The sequence below is a fragment of the Serinus canaria genome, chromosome 1, assembly GCF_022539315.1.
Source record: "Serinus canaria isolate serCan28SL12 chromosome 1, serCan2020, whole genome shotgun sequence".
Taxonomy (NCBI): domain Eukaryota; kingdom Metazoa; phylum Chordata; class Aves; order Passeriformes; family Fringillidae; genus Serinus; species Serinus canaria.
The window spans coordinates 108,249,405-108,264,091 of record NC_066313.1 but is presented as its reverse complement, the minus strand read 5'-3'; the positions used below and the strand labels follow the sequence as shown (position 1 = coordinate 108,264,091).

The window sequence follows — 14,687 nt, the reverse complement described above, 5'->3', positions numbered from 1 at the left end:
CCTTTGAAGACCATCCCTGTGCCCCAGGGTAACCTGCTTTTGTTGTGGCCATTTGTTTTCTTAAGTAACTTAACCATATGCCACATAAAAGCAATGGAATCATGATAATTTTGAAATAAAAAGACTAATTTCATTCTGTTTTCAAAATACTACTTTGGTGTTTTTCCCTTTTGTTGCTGGTGTTTTGAAAACTTGAAGTTTGGTATACTCAAAATCCTCATGGTTAGTGACTGATTTGTTTTGCAAAGTTGTGAACATCAAACACAAGAAATTATTTAGATTGAGTTATCATAATATTTATTTAAATACCTGATTCACTGACAGAACTGCAAATTTTATGGCACAGCAGAAAAAGGTTATCTATTTCTTGATCAATTTATATCAAAAATTAAAACCATATAATGAACTAGGTTGGAAAAGACCTTTTGAGATCACTGAGTTTCTTCTACTACTTGATTAGAAGATTACCACCTCCTTATAAATTTAATTTTGTTTTCTCCCAGCTTCTTCAAAACTAAAACCAAAATGTACTTCAGCACTTCTTTTATTTCATATATATCATGACATACCAAATCTGTGTCAAAGTATAAGGAAATGGGATCACCCAAGCTCACACAAAATCCCTTTCTCAACAGTGATCTACCTCTACCTCTCCTTGCTCTCTTTCACCATTCATTGCATAGAACATTTTCTACTCCTCTGCACAATTTCCAGCTCTACCAATCTCTGTAGGTGAAACCCTGGACTCTGGATGAAAAGGGAAGCCTGGGGAAAGAATTGCTTCCCTCCATCACAAAAACAGAAAGGAAATATTGAGAGTAACCCTCTACTCTTACAAATCTTGGACAATGTGATGCTGAAACCCAAGAAAACAATCTGCCAAGAAAAGAAAGCCATAAGATTCTTGAAAACAAAACACTTATTGTTTTCAATAATTTTGAGGGAAGATTAAAACGCAGAAATGTGTTTACAAATTACACTTAAATACAAAATTCTCAGCCCTGCAGGTGTATTTCTCACCACATGCAAGTCCCTTAAAAGAACTCTTCTTTTTTCTAAGACACACAACAGCTAAATTTAGAGGCCAGGAAGGAAAGGACATGTGGGTAGAGTAGAAAATGGAAAGAGGAAAAACATGGGCAAATGTGCTGAATGGAGGGAGATAAAATGTCAGATTACAATCAGAGACCAGAATGTAAATAGTAAGGCATTTGAAGAACTACAGAAGAAACAAAGCACTGGGTTATCATAAACCATTTTCAACTGATTAGCCAGAAACTGTTGACTTAGAAGCTGACTCTCAAGCCAGGAAATAAAAGAATAATTAATTGCTAGAAAATTACAATTATATTAAAAAAAGGACATAATTTCTACATAAAAACTTTCTAGTTCACTAATTTCAAGAACTTCCAGTTTGCAATAGGAAAGCTGAGGGGGGGGAAAGGAATATAAAAATAAAAGATCAAATAATCCAAGTTGCTATTTTTTTCCCCTTAGCTTTCAGTACAACCTCAGTCCCTCTCAAGGTTCACTATTTTAACAAGAGGTCTAAAACAAATTTTTCCTCTCACCTCACACACCTCAAACCTATCCTCCTTCTGTTAGGACTAAGACACTTCACATTAAAGTGCTTCAATTTCTATAGCAGGTGGTCTGTGACTGTTCCATGCTTATGCATTCCTTGCAGCTTTAAGATGCAACAGACAACTTGTAAGAAATGTTAATTCAATTTGAAAGGACTTCAACCTACCTTTAAACTAGACTCATAGTCTGTGTTCACTTTGAACATAAGCCCAAGTCGCAAATGAATTTCCTTGGCTCGACAAAAGCTGGGATCAACATAAAGCGCCTCCTGAAATGCTTTAATTGCCCTGAAAGAAAAACACAGATTAAAAAAATGATGTTTTACTGAAGTATTACTCTACAATCAATGTTTTTTACATGGCTAACAAAGTGGATCAGATAGTATTGTTACAGGAGAAAATAACAAAATAATGGTTAACATGTAACATTTTTGGTGCATGGCTTTTGATTCTTCAAGGATTGGGTAATTTTGAACTCCAGATATCCTCATGTATTTGAAAGTCTAATCTTCTCTATTAATTTGGAGAAACTAATTTGCTGCATGAAATACACTAACATATCTGATATTTCAAAGAGGATGACTCACAAATGAGTTACAAAATTAGTGCAAGTTCACTTGTAACAGCCAGGTAGTTTTTGATTCCAGCAGTGCAGACCCCCAAGCAGCAGCAGAGGAGAGATCACACACATCTCCTCCCACTGCACCAACCTGCTCCTTTTTCCACTTTCTCCTCCCTTCTCTAGCACCAGTGCCACACAAAAACTCAAATAATACCAATTGCTCCATTGCTTCCAAATGCTGACATAAAAGCCTGCCAGCTCCTCACACAGTAACTTTCTTTCATATTCCCATCTTATGTGAAGATGGTTCTGATTCTACTTCCTTACCTTCAAAAGCTCTCTCACTTGGCCCTGCTCATGATGGCACCATACCAGATAAAACAGAAATGCCATCTAACAACTCCATCTTGGAGCAGAAACAAAGTGACTCTAAACAGGACTGTTTTGCCTCTCAGGCCTCTGCATAAAACTAGGACAGCTGAAATGCAACTAAAAGATAATAGAATTAAAGTCACAGAGGAATTAAGAAAGAAGCTCTGTCTCATTGTTGCCTGAAATCCAATGACAGGCTGAAACAAAATCCCTTCCTGTACACCACTGGTCACACAAGAAGAGAAATCAGAACCAGCCCCTCTCAGGGTAGATCTGAGCCCCAGGCCAGAGAACACAATCCCATCTGCTGCCCCAGGAACCCCACAGCTGGGTGCCAAGGGGGCAGGTGACAGGGCAGTCCCTGTGGGGAACTGGACCTGCTGTGGAGCAGCACAGGGACATGGGACAGGGATTAACTCCAGTGCTTAAGATCACTCTCTTAAGGCACACTAATTCCTACTCTCCAAGTACAGTATTATTTATAGACTAAAGGTTGGTTAGCAGATGCAATGCAAAATTCAACAAATATTTTTCACAGACTTTTTTACTCACAACACACATAAATTATCATTTCTGAGTCCTTCAGCAAAAACACTTCTGCTCTAAAATTCTTACAGGCTTTTTTATCATCGATGGCAAAGCAACCCAAAGGCACAGAGCTTCCTCTAGACGATGCAACTGTATGTACCTGAAGCATTATCTGACTTCTTTAAATAGAACTTAAGAGTAGATAGGCTTCAAAAAAGTATTAAATTTTTATTGTGGAACTGAAGCTTCACAAACCTTCAGGAAGGCTCTCCTTACCCAGTACCCTACTTTTCTGCCAGCTTATGGAGAATGAGCAAGTGAAGTGCTGAAGGGACAAACCCATACCAGAGCCAAGCCCTCTCACATCTCACCTGAATTTCCCTGAAATCCTATGGTGTGGTGAATCACAAAGCTCATATCTACACTGAATTCATAACAAAGATCCTTGTCTCATATCACCATGCTCATCTTCATCATCTAAAAACACAGAGATCAAACTGAAAGGCCAAAGACTTTGCTGATCACTAAGTATCAGCACATATTTTAAGCTAGGCTTTTGCTATGCCAGAAGATAGATTCTATTATTGTGTATTTTCATTTCTTGTCTTAACTCTAATATGGGCACTAGGTATGCTATCCACTGGTATTTAAAATCCATTACCTGTATCTTGTTCAAAGACAATATCCTAAGTCGCATAAAGGAAGAAAACCACTGTCTATAATTCCAGTCAAAGAGAAGACAAAAATTTGGAATGAAGACAAGCAGTTCTATAGCACATCACACTAACACTCTGTAAACCCCATATTCCTCATTTAGCCATCCTTGCTTGATCAGAAAATAGGATTTCCATATTTCCCCTATGTCACATCCCCTCTGAAAAGATCATCAAAGAGAGGATTTTTAAAAACGTTTGAAAATCTGAGTACAACAAAAATCTTTCTGTAATTTCTTGCTTTCTGAACAGGAAATATTAATCACTGACACTGTTGAGCAATGGAGTAAAACAAAGTCAAAATTATAATGAAAAACTTTTCAGGACAGTTTTCAAATTTAGCTTGAATGGATACTGTCCTTCATTCAAAAAACCAAGAATGTTGCCTACCCCAGTCTCTCAGAGGAGATCAGCACTCAAATACCTGTAAATTATCATCAAAAGACAACAGGGAAGACTGTGTCACATCTAGTCAGAAACTGCTGGTCACAGAGACCATGCTTTAAGGAAGGTTTATCTCTGTACAGATGAAACTAACTAAAAATCAAATTTTACCTTTTACTTTAAATTAGTATTAATTCCATATTGGTTTTACAATTTGTAGTTTTTTACAGGATGACATGCATGAATAATAAAAAACAGAAACTACTTCCACCAATGGAAAAGGGGCATCATCAAAATTTCCTCAGTGAAGTTATCTGAAAGAGCATTTTCAACATTTTTTACCAGTGGTAGGTACTCATGTCTAATTCAATAACTACAACCTCATTTAAATACTCAATAGAATTTTTATAGAATAAAATAGTCAAGCTCTGAAAAGGCATTTACTTATTAACTCTTACAGACAGATGAGCAATTTTACATCACAGCTGAATTAATATTGATGTAATTTTGCCTGCAGGAAACATTTAAACAAAATAGCAACACGTTCCCAATTACAGGAGACATCAAGAACAGGGACCACAGCAAAAACCTCTGCCTGTTTTCCACTGCCATGCCCAGAGCTCCAGACTCATTCCCTTACTATCAAACAGCAGAACATCTGCAGCAGCACTGACACCCATTCCACAGCTGGGCCTTCCAGACACAGCAGGAGTCACTTCCTTCTTGTACAGATCTTTGTTTACTCTCAAACATCTCTAATCCTTTTTCTGTTCTCTGTCCAAGCCTACACCCAGAAATTTGTGGGTCTGAAGGATCCAAGGCATCCAAGTTACCCAGATGTTTTCCCTCAAAGCTCTTGTATGGCTTGACCAAAAGCAGAAGTGCAGATATGACCCAACAGCTGGATGAGTCCTACAGCTTCCTTCAGGGATGATGGCACAGAGCCTTCCCCAAGTCAGTTTGGAGTCTCCTCCACTAATTCACTGCCATTCATGCACAGACAGAACTTCTCATCTCACTCCTTCAGCAGACTAAACATACATCAATCCAAAGGAAAAATTATCAAATGAAAGGCCAGGAGCTCTCAAACTGCAGAAATAAATTAGAGTCATCTGAATTCAGCAAGACAGGACTTTCCTTTTGTTCTCTGATGATACTGACACCTGTATGGTGAGACACAATGCTGGTTAAGTCTGCTAGAATTTATTGAAATTAAATAAGGATTTTCTCCAAGGATGAAGACATTTCTCAACAGGCAGGAAAGGCTACTCTAACACTTAATAAAATGGGAAAGTGGGACTGGAAAACAGACACTACAAAGAATGAAAAGCATCTCTGGACTTTCATTTTACACAGCACTGCTACAGCAATTCAGGAAAAATAAAAATGACATCTCCAAATCAAGACTGCCAGAATCAATACAGCAGCTATTGTCCCACCCACTAATCTATACAACAATGCCCTCCATTATGAAAGTGAAGAAACCAGGTGAATAATAAATAGATTATTATATTAAACATTTAGCGAACTCTCATAAGACTTTTACTGGATGGTTTTCTTGAATAGACTGTGAATAAAATCAGCTTTGTACTAGGCAAAAGAATATAATAAAAGAACATCAATTTAACTATTCAGAAGTTATCACTTTTGTACATTTCAAACAAAACCCATGAAAATCAGAGTGAGCGTACAAAATAAAAGAACCTAACATTATTCTAATGTCACTTGATGCAGTTGGAGTGAAACTTTCTTTTTTGTGTTCTTAACCTCTTTCAATTTTCTGACCACCTATTTTTAGCCTCACATCATTTCACAGCCTTAATGAAAGCGATATGAGGCTATCATGGACAAATTTCTATCTGAAACTCATAATCACAGTTTGAACATAAAAAAAGTGTTTATGAAATACTTTTACAGTCTTTAGCTACAACTCTTCTGTCCAGAGGACTGCAACAGCTGAATGGCAAAATATTTTGAGTAGCAAAGTCTTTAAACATTTCTCTAGAACAGCAGCTGAAAGTAGTTTTTTTCCACAGCATTAGCAGAGTTTTCAGCTACATCCAAGAGTAGTTTGCTATGAAATCACAGCAAGATAAGATAATGAAAAGAAAGTTAACTGTGTACTTCGTTACAGGTTAATTGCTACGTGCATGTGTACTCGACACATATATTCCCATTTTATATACCTGAAAAATACATATATATAGAGAGAGAGATCCAGCCACCTGAAACCTGAGAAATATTTGGCAAAGCAGTTATCTACAGACTGTGTGTTTAAATTCTTAGGCCTCCACTTGGCAGTGTGCACTCCTACACACCCCACTATATGCTTGACCTTCTGTGTGGAGAAACCCAGTCAGAAGCAGAGATGTTGGTTTTGGATATCTTTATATCTAGATATTGAACAGATGATGACAGTGCTTCTGCTTTGGGAAGGATCAGGGAGCAGAGGGGTCAGGAAGTTCCACTCAGGAATTATTGGTTTTCCACAGCAGTCTTAAGTCATGATGGAGGCGAGGGAAAGGGTCTGTATCATCTCTTGCAGGTCTTTGGCTTTTTTCAGGGTCACTGCGGAAGGACTGAGTTTTCTGTAACACTTGGCTCCTACAGCTGGTAAGGAATCCCTGAACTGAGGAGCCTCAGGGCAAAGAGCCCAAATGAGGCAATCAGGGTGACTGATCTCAGTCTCCTGTCAGGTGTTTCTGAGCAATCTGGAGCCTTTCTCAGTTGTCCAGCAATTTGCCAGGCCACTGAAAACACTGCGGGCTGGCCTTGGAGCACCACAGTTAGTACACTGGGATCCACAGGGTGTGAAATTCAATTTCAGGACAACACGTCAGAGCCTGGGCTCCATCTTTTCACCCTGATGGAAGTCAGTGGAATCAGCAGATAAGGCAGGCAGGCTCAGAATTTTCACTTAAGTGGAGAAAAAATTGGGTATCCAAGCCACTACACCTGGATGCAGGCATTTCACAGAAATGAAGGACAGCCTTGGACTAACTGTTGAAATTCTTTAATAATGTTCAGTCGATAAGACAACTATGGAGGGCATGAAATTATTAAAGTTATGTGGATATCTCATTCTACTGGTTTTCTACTCTGAGAAACAGGGAAACAACAGTAAAAATGAACCAACCCCTTACTGCTTGATGATAAATGGTGTAAAAGAAGGGAGTATCAAAATTTCACATCCTTCAGACTTGTTTTACTGTAGTTGATTCAATTTATTGAGATGATACCTTATGACACATCTTTCTATAATAATTGTGTGAAATAGGTTTGATCTGATTACACTATTGCAGCATTCATATGTTGAGGACTTTTAATTCTTACATGAACAGTTAAACAAAATCACCAACATAAAATGATGTAACAGCTAAGATTTGTACTTAAGATAATGCTGCAATGCTGCTCTAGTATATAAAAATATGTACAATATTGAATTACAGTGAACTGCATTAAGAGTCTTGGAACGAATCCAACACCACATTTTATGAAAGCTGGAAAACTCTTAAAATAATATAAAATATATGAACAATAATTCTAAAGCTGATCTTATTCCCACTTGCTTTTTTTATTATCCCTGTTTATATGAGACATGAAAAAACCTCAAGTATTTCTCACCCCTTCTTTTAGGAGGACTATGTACTTCCCTCTTGTTAAAGTCTCTGAATATATGAAGCAGTGGTGTTAAAAAAAAACAGTTCATGGATGAACCAGAATAAATAAACCACCTTAAATAGTCTTGAATACTTGAACAGTCTTCCTCTGCCTGCTAGAAATATCGAGATCCATGTCCTCTATGAGCATAAACAGATAAATGCAGCAGGAAGACAGATTAGCATTCCACTCTGGAAGAGGACTCTTCTGGCAATCTGTAAGACTTCTGTGGGGGATTAAGGTCTTCAAAGAAGAACACCTATTGTAAATGACTTGCTATCATCTCCAAGTCTATTGTGATTTTGTCACATCTGAATACCAACAACCCAATATCCCTCTGCTCTTGGCCCCAAAAAAATCACAGAGAAGGGAAAAGAAAGGCCCTCAGAGGGATTAAAAATCAAAACTGCACACAAAAGTGTAAGATTTTACCTTTACTGGATTTTCTTTCTTTAAAAATTCTACCCAATACTTTCATGATACACAATGTCCTCAGCACCACACTATACATAACTTTGTTGGATGAATGAAATGGAAAATACAGTTCCTCTACTCAACCTTAATATGAGATCTATGTGCAGTTCTTTAAGTTAGGACATCAGCTTACACTCGTGCTGTCAACAAGTGAAGAAAAATCTCAATTCATTCAAAGCTCTAATTTATGAATACTAAATAGCATGATCCACTGATGGCAAAAGCCTATGTTGAACAGGTGGCTTTTCAAAAAATTAATTACTCTAAATCTAACTGCTTTGTCTTATTTATCTTACAGTTTATCTACTCTTTCACAGTGCAAACTGTAACAAGATACAGCTTGTAACAAATGGTGCACAAAATACTTTTGAATGCTAAATGATGAAGACAAGACTATGTAGCGACTAGAATGTTCTGAAACTTGGTAAAATTCAGCCAAGTCTCATCACAATCTTAAAACAATGGACTCTCAGGCTTTCTGAAAAGTTTTCTATTCTTCTCTTGTTAATTAGAATGCAACAGAATTGCATGCCCTGTACAATACAACAAAGGAACGACATTCATTTCACCACTATCAGTAAAAAAGCAGTAAGCTGCAAGATAAAATAATCCATGTTTTGAGCTCATAATTTAACCAACTTATTCTAATTTGAAGAATAAAAGTTTATGCACATTATCCTGAGGAAAGTATAAATCTTTTGCCTTAGAGATACACAGAAACAATTTAAGGAGAGCTGAGGGAGAAATCCTGCTCCATTGTTCCCAACCATGAGTCAGTGGTCACTCACTGCATCCCTAACTGCAATCAGGCTTAGCTCAGTAACACAATGGAACTTTTAGTGATCAATCAAGTACTGAAGTCACACTTACTGTACTAACACTCTCTGTACTGAGTGTAAAATAGCACTGACCTAAACACTGCACCTTTCTGACTTTTTCCCCCATGAATTAACTCTATCTCCACAGGATTAAACACCAATAAAAGTCTGAGGACCTTTGAACAGAACCCCAGTGACTGAGTCCATTCCATTCACCACTCTCATCACTGATAAAGTAAAACCAAAACCCCAACTGAAACCCAACCCTCCCCCACCCTCAACAAAAGCCCTTCTCAGTCCTCAAAGCCCTGGCAGAAATTAAAACTCTTTTAACCCTGAGTTTTTTCATCAGATTGAAACACTGATCCCATCCCAGCCTATTGCTTCTCATATCCAAACCCTTCACCTAATGCAGCCCTGTCAAAATTTCTGCCTACCAAGCAAAATGAAAACAAGCCCCATTCACCACCTCTCTGCCAAGAGGCTTTCCAACAAACCCAGGCCACAGATTATCAATGACAACAATTCCCAAAAGCCTGTTGAGTCATTCTGCTCCATCCCCACTGCTGAATCGTGCTAAAGGGAGTGCAAATTCTTCTCCCAAAGTGCCTTCTTTTACATGGAACTTGTGGTTGCCCCAGGTATGTTACAGTAATACAGACACTGACCCAGGACAGTAACACCTGCAAACAACTTATCTGTAATAAAATTAAAATTAAACTATTTTACACTCACATTGAACTGAGGCTGAAGTAATCACACACTGATGGGACAGCACACAAAACACTGACACTGTCAGCTTATTCCAACTTACCATTGAAAGGCATTGTAATGGAAGTAGACCAAACCAAGGCCATATAAAAAGGCAGCATTCTGTAAAGGAAAGAAACAGTGTTTAAAACCCAGATAAGAGTGAGCTTCCAATATTTTATCAATTCTTTGATATTCTATTTCCATTATAAGACAAATATATTTAAAATTCGCCTTGAACAGGAAAAGCCAAAAAGAAACAACAAAAAGATAGGTAGACACTAAAAAAAAAAAAAAAAAGTACTGGTTCTCCATGGTCACAAAAAAAGTGGCTATTTTGGTGGAAGAGTAACCACAATATTCAAGTACTTTTACATCAGAGAAACTGATATGCTCTGTTCTACTTGTACAACAGCAGGGAAAGAAATGATGGAGTAGAAATCTTTGGCAATTTAATATAATGAAAAAAAATAGTTTATGACCAAGCACCATTTCATAGTCACAATGATTTATACTCACATAAAAGAAAACAGAGATGCACATTCTAATTTCAGTGTCTAATGTAGAACACTAATTAAACAAATCTGAGAATATGCTTAAGGAGATTTCACTTTTCTGAATACCAAAAATTATGGACCATCAACTTCAAACCTACAACAATAATACCCCTTCAGCATTAATCCAGTTTCTATTTTCTATCCCCCTATTTGCAAAAGGTAAAAACCAAGCCAAAACAACAAAAACCATTCCCCTTCTAGAAACTCATTTTCCCTCCATTTTCTTTCCTTATAAACTATGACTTACTTCCAAAGTGAAATTACTAACAGTATTTAATGAATGTTTAACTATCCAGTTCCACAAATAATTATTACATATTTTCTAAATTAGGAAAAATAAACAAATTTCTTTTTCTTTTGCAAAGCTATGCCACAGCACATTTCTTTTTAATGGGCAGAGCAATTCCATTATTTGCAGGAGACGTTGTACATGCTGCCTAAGACACATTTTTAGGTTTTCTCATATATAATTCTGAGACACCAGGTACACATCCCAAAGCTCTGACACATGGACAAGAGCTGGAATTTCAATTGTTAAAGATTGCATTTCAAGACAATCTCTCTGCCACTTGCCTGCAGGTCTTTAGCAAGTCAAATTTCTAAGGAGTTCCACGAAAGGAATACTAATTATGACTTAAACCCAACCCAAATATAAAAGTTATAATCAAGTTTTTCCTACAAAATAACTGGTAACCAGAAGACAATTCAAAGAGCAGCATTCATCAGAAACAGGATCCAGTATGATAATTTCATTATCCTTCATTTGCATCATCTAAATGCAAATTAAAACCAGGGGGAATGTCAAAGATCCTCTCATGAATGCAGCTGGATCACAGCTTCAGCAACAGACAGCTTGCAGGAAAATGCTGTGGTATGAGCAGATACTACAGCAACCAGAGCACTGGAAGATGTTAACAGGAGGAGTGCACAGGGAAGTGCATACACAATAGAAGAGGACATTTTAATACTACTGCAAACCCACATACTCATTTAAATGAATAAAAGCACAACATGGACATCATAAAGATAAAATATCTCCAATTCCATATTCTGGTTTTCTAACATGTTCCAAGTATGTTCTGGCAACAGAAAGATCAGGAAGAAGGCAGGCTCACAAGCTGACCACACATAATGCCCTGACTGAAAAGTCATTTTAAATGAAGAAGTAAGAGAGATTTTCATGTGTGCAATATGGAAGCCTACAAAATACAGCCTCCAGGATCCTTCACTATCTTCAGGCCAGCTCATTTTTTCAGACAGAACTTAACAGTACTGTCCAGTGTCCTCTCTGATATTTCAAATCTCAGTGAAGTTTAGATCATTGTAGATATTAAGAACAACAGTGATGACAAAAATCCTTCACTGCGACACTGCAAAATTCAAACAAAACGTGCCAGACAACTAAAGACTCTTCAATTTGCAAAGGATTTGACTTCCTCTTATGAAACCTATTACAATTCACAGTCCAAGAAAGTTAGATATTCAGAAAAATCTCCCAGATATTTTGATGCTAAGGGTTAACAACAAGCAACTTTCAAGGCACAACAAAACCAAGATGCAAGTGATTTATCAAAATGTAATTTATGTATCAAGTTCACATAAAGCTTTCAGATGATCCTCACAGCACTACAAATGAACCATCACTGTTCTGTCCTTTGTCCTGTGCCTGGTTTTCCCATTTTTTCTCTCCTTCTCCTTAGGCCCTAAGTCTTTTGAGACTGACCTTAAAAATATCTTAAGCTGCCGCTCTCTTCTCAATAAAAAACAGGGCAAGATTTAATATTTGTACCTGTAATACTTTACTTCAAATGTAAGGATGCAAATTCTGAAATGCCAGTATGGCTCATGAATTTATCTATTCTGAAATACTATAGTTCTTACCATATCTATAATAAGCTAAGATTAAAAAGTATCTTTGAAACTGCATCTGAACAGGGACAGGACTCACAAGGGCTGGAAGACATCACAGTGTCCCAATGTGTGGCTGCACCTTCCCACAAAGAATTCAAGGCAAGATACACATAAAGTTCATTACTTTTGCAGAATACCATCAAGTTCAAAATGCAGTCAAGTTCCTACTGGCAACAGCCAATATGAAATGCCACCACAGCTTAATGCAGATCAGCACCAAACAGAGTCATTACCCAAACCTCCATCTACAAAATGTCCTTTTTAAATTGTAAGATTCTGTTTACCAGGAATACACCTCATCTTAAGAGATCAGTTTTCAGTTTCTTCTATTAGTTGTGACAAGTTTCTCTCAAAGAAAACCATTCCATGTGTTCCAGTAAAGACTCCTGTGACTTAGTCCCTGCTATAAATAGCTGCTCAGGTAGGATTTAAGGCCTTTTTCCTCCAAACATTTTTAAGTATGAAGCAGAAAACAAAATTATCTTATTACAGTCCTTTCCTTGAACTTCCTAACAATCCTCAACATTTATGAAGATCTCATGCTAGCAAAACACATTATTTGGCTACTAACTTCTAATTTAATTTTTATGTTATCAGATATCTAATATCACTAGAATCTTGAGTGAAAATAAGATAGAAACCCACAGATATGTGCCTCAAATCTGAAGCTGACTGCTTGGGTTATTTGCATTCTACAGCCATGCTACAAACACAGACAAATCAGAAATGATATTTCAAAGCTGACATAATTTACATTTCCTATGAACTATTGAAAAATATGAAAATGCTTCATACCAACCACTAGATGGCTCAAATACCTCTTTCCATTTTCCAAGCTTATGCAATTTAAGGAAATTGTCAAGTTGATATTGTGCAGTCTGCTACTTACATGCACTGTTTAATGCTGAGCAACTTTTCAATTTTATCTTCTAAAAGAGTGTGGTACACACATTTTGTCAACAGGTAACTCAGAAGGCAAAAACATATTTGTGTGCATGTTTTTATATATCTGGTGTGAATAAGCACATTGAAGACTTTTTGGTCTTTTGTTTTAAGCGATCAAGGAAAAAAAAAAAAACAATGAGAAAGACTCCACCCATCTCACAGGCCTTTTATTGAAACTTAAAGAACTGGTTTAGAGGCTCTTTGAAGCAGAAGATGGTGGGAACAGATCCTCTGCATTCCATTGAGGCATTTCAGGCCAAGTCCACACAAACCTTGTTCTCCACCTTTGAAGGGAGCAGCCAGCAGGTCCCACAGAAAAAATCAGCCCAGCCCAGCAGTGACAAACACAGGGACACAAAAATGCACCTGTGCTGGCCAACAATGACCACCCCACATTCAGATCACAAACAGCCATCTTGGACTCATTCTACCCATGTGTGGCTGCCACATCTGGGTCCAGATGTTTTCCACTAGTAATGTTCTTCTCTGCCACAAACAGTTGGACCCTGTTACAGACTCCAAATTGGTGTTTTATAAACACAGGAATTCACTCAGAAATTACGTTTGCAAATGAAAATCTAGATGTTGAGCACATCTAGAGGGCCAGACAGTAGAAAAAAACATTAAAAACTCAAAGCAGTCTCAGGGCAGCATCCAGGCAGGTCCTTGCCATTTAGAAATGAAAAGGAACAGTTTTTGCCATAGTTCCCAGCACTGCTTATTCACAAACATTCCCTAGCACTGCCTCTCTCATTTGTGCTGACACAATCATCTTCAGAGTACTACAACCAACTGGATGCCAGAAGTGAGCTGAATTATTAATATCTATGTAAAAAGGATTTTTTAAATGGATCAGTTTCCTAGGCAAGTTCATTTGTGGACCCCCATTAACAACAGCATCAGCACAAGTAAAAGATTGGTACACAAGTAAAAGCTCTTTAAGCAAGCCTACCCTGCTCCCACCAAAATATCCATCAAACCTACAGTGATTTTTCAAACATCACTGAAACCATCAAAGTCACATGTAAATATTTCACTTCAGAGAAAGCAAGATACATGGGTCAGTACAAGGTGGATAAAACCATGAGAACTTCACAGCCTCCTGCCAGCCTTCTTCATGCAGGTCCTTAACGGGTGACACACTCAGGCAAATGCACCAGTTCTTCGATCCATACGTATAAATATCTCCAAGGTGAGTGCCAAGAGGATGGTGCCAGACTCTTTACAATGGTGCCTAGCAACAAGACAAGGAGCAATGGGCATGAGCTAAAACATGAGGAAGAACTTCTTTCCATGGAGGTGGCAGAGCTCTGGAACAGTTGCCCAGGGAGGGGGTGGAGTCTCCCTCTCTGGAGACATTCCAGACCCATCTGGACCCATTCCTGTGTCACCTGCTCTGGGTGACCCTGCCTTGCCAGGGGGTTGGACTG

The 14,687-nt window shown here is 37.8% G+C and overlaps 1 protein-coding gene across 10 annotated transcripts in view; it reads right to left on the bottom strand.

Annotated features, from left to right (window-relative positions):
* Window positions 1-14,687, bottom strand: part of KDM6A (lysine demethylase 6A) — a 151,187-nt gene that overhangs the window by 69,051 nt on the left and 67,449 nt on the right. For all 10 annotated transcript variants that reach the window (XM_018913470.2, XM_030234074.2, XM_050980365.1 and 7 more), the window contains exons 5-6: window positions 9,909-9,967; window positions 1,751-1,871 (exon numbers count right to left, since the gene is read on the bottom strand). In XM_018913470.2, the coding sequence (XP_018769015.1) occupies window positions 1,751-1,871; window positions 9,909-9,967 (180 nt within the window). The remainder of the gene's footprint in view (window positions 1-1,750; window positions 1,872-9,908; window positions 9,968-14,687) is intronic.